The 9645-nt window shown below is 24.3% G+C and overlaps 1 protein-coding gene across 1 annotated transcript; it reads right to left on the bottom strand.

Annotated features, from left to right (window-relative positions):
* Positions 1 to 75: 75 nt before the first annotated feature.
* On the bottom strand, positions 76 to 9173 carry LOC145842771 (uncharacterized). The gene is made up of 5 exons (XM_082950254.1): positions 9046 to 9173; positions 8022 to 8171; positions 7463 to 7587; positions 6918 to 7093; positions 76 to 432 (listed from the first exon to the last, which is right to left on the bottom strand). Exons 1-5 carry the CDS (start codon positions 9068 to 9070, stop codon positions 84 to 86), a joined length of 825 nt encoding a protein of 274 aa, XP_082806380.1. The 5' UTR covers positions 9071 to 9173; the 3' UTR covers positions 76 to 83.
* Positions 9174 to 9645: the final 472 nt, after the last annotated feature.

Genomic DNA, 9645 nt, shown 5'->3' with positions numbered 1-9645 from the left:
AAACTACTGTGCATATTGTTGTTATTGTCCAAAAACCATAACATTAATTTAATATATATTAAAATATTGAAATAAACATTATGTTAGCTCATTGTTGGGTTAAAGCTCATATCTTGATTAGACCTAGTGTTTCTATTCAAGCTTGACTGTTCAACTCTTTGTTCATTTAAATTAAAATTAGATTGTATTCTGTTCGTTTTTTGAACCTCTTCGGCCAGTTGGTCAATTCGAAGCGGTTGAATTTCTACCATAACCTTGCTTGAAGCTATTTTTAGAACAACTGTTTTATCTTCATAGTTAAGGGGAGAGTTGTATAAGCATTTAGGGTAGCATAGCGCTTCTAGTGGTAGTTGACCTGAACCTCCGGCGCTTCGTTGAATTTTTTCATTTCTGTGCAAGTGGGAGGTTACGAACACTCTTGCTTGTGAAAACCTAAAACCATGTATACACTCATTAGTTATATATTCGTAATTACTTTTTTTAACTACAGCACGAATAAGTTTTATTAATTTTTGTAATAAATATAGATATAAAAAGCAATATTTAAGTCTACAAATATTTTTATAAATAGTATAAATGAGTTAATTTTTTTTATGACAATACTTACTAACTTTAAACAATTTCTTGTATATCAAAACTTTACTTTAACGTAAGAATTGTATTTAATTATCTTTATCTCAGTTTCTATAAACTTTATACTTGATTTAGAAACATTTCTAGTATTAAAAAGAACTTTGATTCATTTATAAAACAAGCTTATTTTTAAAAGGTGTTTTTTAAGTACACTAAACATTAAAAAAAAGTGTTTAAATGAATTAAAAGACTTTGTAAAATTTGTCATTTAATACAGAAAACAAATTATTTTCGGATATAGCTTTCAAAAAATCTGAACTTTAAATATATATTTATATAAGTTTAAAGATTATATGTTTTTAACTAAACTATTTTTTTATATTTCAGCTTGGCAAAAGCTAATATTTGCAAAATTAAAAACTATTTCAATAGTATATCCTATCTGATAAAATTAAGCAGGTTTGCAATTAGCTTTTTTTCAAGTTTTTTTTATAGTACATTTTACAATTTTTTATATTTTTAGTTTAATAACATTTTAGATTTAATTTTATATTTTATAAAACTGTATTATGTACTTTTATATCCTACCTATATTTAAAAAACTAATCAAATTTCTAATATCATAATACACCTATGCTAATTGAAAAAGATTGTTAATTTTTTTTGTTAAATAACCTTTTAAAGGTTGTTTAATAATTCATGTTTGGTTAAGTTTTAGTTTTGTTTCATCTAAAACAACTCGCAACATTACATGCTAACTGCTTTAAACTAACAACAATATTTGTGTGTAGTTACATTGTTAAATAAATATCTTCTTTGTAAGTTTTTTTATTCAAATTACATTAAACCCTTTTGCGTTTTTCAAAAATTGTTCGATTGCTGGCCTAGTGGCTCTTGAACTTTTAACTCAATAAAAAAGTAGTAAATTGCAGCTATTGTTTTAAAAATCTTCTTCCGCTTAGTAGTGTGTAAAAAAAGTTTTACTGTCTCTAAAAAAATTATTTTAAAATATGCTTTTTGTTTTGTAAAGGCAATGATTATTTCATTATATAACCGAAAGGTTTATTCGTGCACCAGGTCCTAGGACAAAATACTTTGAGCGCTTTTTTTGTCGTTCAATAAAATATTAAATTTAACTCGTCTAACCTAACGATTTTTGAAAAGTCTCAGCATCTTTTTTATCAACAAAACCATATAATGGAAATTTTTAATGAATATATTTTTTTCAAAGTTCATTAAAAGCTTAGGAACAACTTTGCTTAAATAAAAAAGAAAGTTATTCTATTTTTCTATAATCCTATAACTTAACTCATACTTAAGTTATTGTACATTGAGTTTAATTACCTAATTAACTACTCTTTTTTTAATTAAATTAAAGTAGAACTTGTGAACAAAAAGAGATAATATTTATACTATATGTTCGCAATTAACTAATATATCTATACTTTTATTTTCAGTATAAACTAAAATCTAAGTTAAAAAAAGTGGGTAGTATTCTCAGACAAACACAATTTCAGAGAGTATATAACCAACTAGTTTTAATAACTACAGATCATCTTAATTGCTTATACTTGTTATCTTTAGCTTAATATGTTTTTTTCATTTTAAATCAGCGGTACTTGCCTACTAGACTTTAACGTTTGTTGATTCAAAAATAATAATTTAAAATATTAATAAAGAAACCTAGGCTAAATTAAAAAGTTGTGGTTGTATTTTCAATTACTAAAGACCTCTGATTGGAAAACTCTCAACTATGTTTATTTACTACTTTTGTTATAAGTTTAGATTCTTTATAATATTAAATTTGTATTTAGTATTACTGACCGAAAAACATTTGTTAACTAATCGTAACTGATAATTTAATTAAACCTGCTTTACAAAGATAAATAAAAAGTTTTTTTTAAATATGAATTTTAAAAGTTTACAAATATACGTTGTTGTTTAAAAATCTAAAAGATGTATTGAAATAAGTTTATTTTTGGATAATCTTGTTTTTAACTTTCAAAAACTTTCACAAGAATTTTAAATTATTTTTTAGGCATTATAACTCAAAAGAAATATATCATTACTGTATATATAATAAAATATAAGATATGAACGTTATTTAATGAAGATTGAAACGTGAATTTACAACTTGACTATTTCTAGCCCTTTGTAATAAATTATACAAGAAGATAATACAATTTCAATAATACTAAATATATTTCGATCCCTTCTCATCAGTAGAGTACAAAGCGAACAAGAGATGAGAATTTACAAACTTATATTGTAAAAAAGTAATCATAAAGTAATCAAGAGAGAAATAAAAGACAGAAGCAATTAGTTGACAATTAAAACTATTAAGCTTACTTACAAAATATTTAAACTACATTTAAACTATATATTACTATAATTACAATGATATACTTTATAAAGTACTACGAAAATAAAGAAACAGTAAGTTCAAAACGGTTTTTTCTTGCATAAAACAGGTTTCCTTAATAAAATGCAAATTGCTTCTAGCTTAATTAGATCAAAAATATTGTTATAATTTTAATTAATTTAAATCTATTTAGATAGTAACTGTTTGCACACGTTGAGTTGTTTACCAAGTGTTCTGCAGTAGACAAACGTTTTGAAATATGCAGAACTTTAACTGGTATATCATTCCTTTTTTTAATAAAAAATCTGTACATTCTTTAGGACATACTCTTTTATCCTTTTCCTTAGTTTTCATGTTGTCAATCCGATATAGTTTGCTTTACAACAGCAGCTGAATTGGTAAATTACCTTACTTTTATTTAAATTGGATATTCGATCTTTACCACCTGGGTGTTATTAGTAGTTTTGACGTGAAGACAATCCTTGGGTTTGCTTTAATTAATGTAAGTTTTAAAATAACTACACTTTTTCAAGTTCTAATGTCTTTCTTTTATCTAAGTTTTTCAACTGCAATTTTTTTATTTTGTTAACTAACTCTTGTAGGTACCCATTTTTGTTTAATAGTAATTTGATCTGTTTGATTTAACTTAGTAGCAGCTCTGGGGAACAAATTTTAAGTGCACGATGACACAGAGTTCTGATTAGATTCACTTTTCTTTTTAAACTGCAATTGAATTGATAATTCAAATAACAACCTGTTAAGGTTAAAGTTTTATAAACCGATATAAACAGTCTATTGTCTTCCTGTTAACTTGTACATCTAAAAAAGCATTTTCATTGTGAAACGGATAGAGTTAAGAGCACAATTCAAAAACTTATCCATAATTTTGTCACTTTTTACAAACACAAAACAGTCATCAACATACCTTATTAAGGAAACCTGATTTATGTCAGCAAAACGATTTTGATTATAATGTTTCATTATTTTCTTTGTACTTTATAAGGCTTGTTATTGTCATCATTTTGATGTAAAGTTTTACTGTAGGTTAATTATATTGTAAGTAAGTTTATTAATCTTAATTGTTGATAATTGCTTTTGTCTTTTATCACTTTTTTGTTAACAATATAAGGTTGTAAAATCTTATATCTTGGTAGCTTTGTACTTTACTGATGAGAACTGCTCAAAATATATTTAGTTTTACTGAATTTGTATGTCTTGTATAACTAAAATTATATTATGTTTTCATCTGTTATGTTTGAATTTATGTAAAAAACTTACTAAAAATATTTACCAATAAGTTAAAATTTTCAACCACTAAAATATAAAAAGTTTACTTTTAATCCATAATTGAGAAAACAAGACTTTTATTTTCATAAATAAACTCATTTCATCAAAGACGTTGTTAAAACACGCATTTAAAGTTTCGATACTACTTAACAAACAATAGATTCCCTTTCTGAGAGGAATAAACTTTAATTTTCGATAAACCGATTATACTCATACAGTCCCAAAATAATTTCATCAAATTAATTTTTACTTCAATTATTTCTCAAATAATTCTTCATTTTTATTAAACATTCACTTCTTTTTTATCTAATAAGCTGACAAAATTCTTGACGTGAACGAATGAAGTCTTTCAAGTTTTACCAACTTACATTCATAAATAAAAATTTTGCTATTGAAGTTAAACACAAAACTTCGTTTTATTTACAAATCTATTTTTTGAAAAAAAACCTTTCTTGTTGTACGATTAAATACTTTTTATATATTACTTTGTACTGAGTAACTCAAACTTCTAAAAAATTATTCACTTTGTGTAAAAAACTAAATGCATTCTTTTAAATTTAAATTATAGGATAATAATTACTTTTAATTCTCTTATTAATTTTAATTTACAGCATTGTAGAAATAATTTGTAAAAGCAAAAACATTGTATTTAATACAACAATAACTCTTAAATACTAGTTTATAAAATATTATTAACAACTGAAAAAATAAACACTTTTTTTAATCAACGTTAACATATCTAAAAATACAGTTACAACAAATTTTTTACTCAAAAAGGAAACACTGTAGAATACAAATACGTATTCTAATAAAAATAACACGTTCTAAAATTAATATATGACTACTGCCTTGAATAAAACTGAAAATAATAAACAACCAAGTACTTAAAATTTAGTTGATAATTGTTAGTAGAACAACTATAAAAGTTTTATTAATGCAAAATTCATTAAGTAAAAATTAGTTTAACTATAGCTAAATAAAACTTCAAAAACTTAAGCCATTGTGCACAAACGTTTAATAAAAATAATAAAAAAACAAGACAAGTTGAAATGTATGAGAAAGCTACTTAAAATAATGTTTAATCATACTTAGAAATAAATGCTATATATCATTTTAAAACTTAGTGTATAAAGCAAATAAATTTAATTGAGCATAATTTAAAGTTATAGAAATAGTTTTATTACAAGAAAAATGGTAACAACAACAGTTAAAAATCTTAAAAAGTAGTCTATTGAACAAGATAAAAAATAAACGCTCAAAAAGCTTGGTTAAAACGACCTGGTGTATAAAAAGCCCTTTGAGCTAAAAACAAACGATTTACATTGTCTATTTTATATTTTAAAACTAAGAGAAAAAAACTTTTATTTAACATTTAGATTTTGAAGTTTTTCAAAAATGAAACATATGAGAAGAAAAGAAGCACACATTTAAAGAGAAATAAAACACAGTATGTTGTTTTACTAAAAAAAAACATTTAAGTGGTAAAACAAATTTTTGCTTTATACAACAGCTTATGCCTTTAGAATTATTTAAAGTTATATATTACTGTGAGTGTATATAAGTAAAGATTTAACAACAATACGATAAATAAAGTAAGCAAAAAGAAAAAGAAGTACACTCAAGTTGTTTACAACAATTGTTTCTTTATATAAAGCATATTAAAAAATACTGAGATATCTTTAATTTATATTTTAACTTAAGTTTAGTTAGTAATTAAATTTTTTAAATTTTTTAAACAACATATAACAAAGACTTTGCTAATGTACCTATACCAAAAAATTTTAGTTGAAAATTCCATAATTGTCTAAATATAATACTATTTTCTACAACCTAGACTGGATAAATATCATATGAAACCACTAAACATACTTAGTGTATAAAGCAAATAAATTGATTTTTTAACTTTTTTTACTCTATACTTTGTTACTATATTTTAACAATTAGTCGCATATTAGTTTTTCGATATAGCTTTCAAAATATACATGTTTTCTGCTTAATAGAGTATCTTAGTTAGGTGACTGAACCATGTATTCTCTTTAACTTTGAAAGAAAAATCATAAAAAGTGTTCAAATGTTTTTAAAGTCATAAGTATTACGTCAAGTATTGTAGTACGTTAAAACTTTAACGTGTTAACAGTTAAAAGTAAACTTTAATTTTAGTGCTACTTGCTTAAAGTTCTGCGGTACTAAAACTAAGTATTAGTTTAGAGCTTTTTGTATTATTAAAGAATAACTATGATGTTTAACTAAACTTCTTAAAGTTTGATTTAATGAAAAATTCTTGAAACTGTTTTTAAAATTCAAAAATATGTTTAGAAACATATAGAATTTACAGCATTTTACAATTTACTACTCTATCATTTTTTAGTTAATTCAAAACAAAAGTTTCTCCCTTAGTTAACAAACCTACTTTTGTAAATTTATAGCTCTTATAAAGATAACTTTCGTTAGTTACTTTACGTTTTTTGAAATGTTAAGTAAATAAATTTCACGTCTTGTTTTATTGTTTAATTTTCATCCCATACTAAGTTGTTAAACTAACATCATTACCTTAAAAAAATAATCTTTTTTTATAAAAAGCATAACATATAGAATACAACATAAAAGCCCAAACTATCTACGGTAAAGCTTTAAAATCAAGTTTTAACTAACTGAATTTTTATTTAATATTTATAGTATTAAAGCTGTTCTGTACCTGTAAACTAGTAATGAGTTGTTTCTGTTGTTGTATTTTATAAGTATGCCACATCTAAAGGCTTTTAAGATATTCTCAACGGTTCTGTCAACAACTGCCGGTTTTCTAATTTCGATACCATTAAAACCTGTTGCTCTTATCATTGATGCCATTGAAGGTTCATGACGCTCAAGGACCTAATAAGCAAAAGTTAAGCCATGCATTTGTAGCTTTTGCACTTCAAAATAAAATCTTTGTAGTTAAAAAAATGTTTTGCTTTTGGAAAATAACGTCTTAAATGAGTTCAAAACAATTTTTATATCTATAAGGATACATTAATCTTTATAAAACTTCTAAAATGTACACAAAAACTATAGATAGTTTTAAACATCCGCAATATTAAACTTAAATTAAGTCAAAAAAGAAGGTTGGACGCGTTATTAGTTTTTTTTAATAGTAATTTTAGTAGTATTGCAATAGAATATAGACTGAAAAAACTCTACAAATTTTTTTTTAAACCAAATTTCGGTTCACCTATGAAAACCTTAAAAGTAAAAAAGAAATACCGTTAGTGTTCGTTGTTGATCTCCGTAATAAATATGAAGGCCTTCACTGTTCAAGGTGAAATTTCTATTGACAACTAATCTATCTTGGACTTTAATTCGGATGTTGAATTCCAATATATGATTGGCTGAGTTTTTGTTTTTGGAATAAAACTAATAAATTAAAATAAAAAACAAAATATTATTGATAAATAGTTTCCTATATAAACACAGTTTTAATGTTTGAGTTTTCGAGGAAAAAAATAAAGCGGCTTCTGTTAGATTTTATAAAATTTATATTTCCCGGTGTTTAGTACTCTCATATTGTTATTCTATTGCAAAAACTAATTTTATGTGTCGATTTTAAATATAAATGTCATTATGCGTAATCAACTTATCGGTATAAAAAATTTGTTTTATTCAATAAAAACTTTTTTTTTTATATTGTTTCGTTTTTTAAGATTATCGATGTAAAACTAAAACTAAACTAAAACCTCACTAAAACTTGTAACGATATGCTTTACAAACATAAGTTCAACATACTTTTTATAAACTTCCGTGAAGTAAATATTTACTGAATTACCTTGCATTTGAAGTTGATTGAGTAGTTGTAAAAACCGATTATTAATATCTGTAATATCTAAGTTTGTATTTTGATTGTTTAAATTGCTTCGTCGTGATTGGAATTGCTGATGAGAAGTATCTATCTGGCTTCGCGAAAGTGATTGAAAATCTACGTATTTTTAAGTTAATTTATGTTTATTTTAATATATTTCACTTTTTAAGTTTATTAACTGTTTTACTTGTTTACAATTAGGTTTTAGTCTATAATTTTGATTAAAAGCATGGTTCTATAGTATATTTTAATGGTGTTTGTTAGATAAGCATGAACATAAGTCGACAAACAAAAAAAATACAGCTAAATAATTTACAATAACGTTTTTTTAATGTTTAAAACCACAAAATAACTTTAAAAATAAATTTTCTAAACTTAAGTTTGTATTTAGTTATTTTAACAATAAGTAGAACAATATTTAATTCTTTCTTTTTTTAAACTAAACTTTTTTTTTTCTAACTTTAATTTAATTACTACTAAATTTGTTTATTTTAGACAACAACAAACAAGTTATACTAAAGTAGATCCTATTAAGAAAAAACGGGACTTGTTTTTTTTTTCAAACAAACAAAGAATAACTTACTAAAAACTTTTTTATTGCATAGTCTTTTGTAAACAAGCCTAACGACTTGCTTGTCAATAAACCAACTTTAATTTTATATATTAAAACACAAACCTCATCTAAATTACCTTAAAGTTTGGTAGATTAACGACTAGATTTGTTTTATTTAGTCTGCTTACAACGAATTTAGTCTAATGTAATAAAATACAAGTCAAATTGATTTTAACTTTAAACATACTTATATAACGCTACTATCCTTAAAAGTTTACGTCAATTCTTTGTCTGAATAAAGTTTCTTTATATGTACAACTTTTAAACTTATGTTTCTTAACATTAATCATATTCACATTTGTCTTAAAACCAAAATAAAGTAACTTTTTTCGATCATTTATATGAGTGTTTTAGTAATCGCTTAATTCTTCGAAATACCTGAATGTTCATCTGTAGGATGCATTATAACTTGATTGCTATAAATAGCTGTTTGTCGATTAGCTGAGGAAGCCTGTTGATTAACAGTTTGAAATTGCTGGTTGTTTATTTCTCCATGCTGTTGACTGTTTGTGTTTCTAGAGCGACTTGTTTGTGGACCTGTAGTTTGTGATGTGCTTGGACTCTGAACTTGAATTATATTTTCTGAAGTTTGTATCATTGAAGGAATTTCTGCAAAATTAAACTAGTTAAGAAAGTATTTAAAAAGAAACACGTTGTGCAAGGCGTTATAAAATCATTGAAAGTTGTTTATGTAAGTGAAACTATATAAAAACCTCTGCTTGACTGATAATCAACATTTTGTAGTGGTATACTGCTTAAGTGTGAACTATTACCAGTCCTTTCATTACCGTAATGAGGTCGTAACGAAGCAAATTCTCTGCCTGTTTAATTTTTGTTTTTAAATATCAATACTTAAAGTTTTATTGAAATGTCTAAAACATTTAAAAGTGCAAAATCTAGTTTTATTAAACAACACGTTTATTGCTTTTAAAGTATTTTATTTCAGATTAAAGACAGATTATTCATGTTTAGCACTTA

This window comes from Thalia democratica, chromosome 8 (assembly GCF_965202585.1).
Source record: "Thalia democratica chromosome 8, ktThaDemo2.hap1.1, whole genome shotgun sequence".
In the NCBI taxonomy this organism is placed as follows: Eukaryota; Metazoa; Chordata; class Thaliacea; order Salpida; family Salpidae; genus Thalia; species Thalia democratica.
Note: the sequence above shows the minus strand (reverse complement) of the source record. Positions and strands in the feature narration are given on the sequence as shown.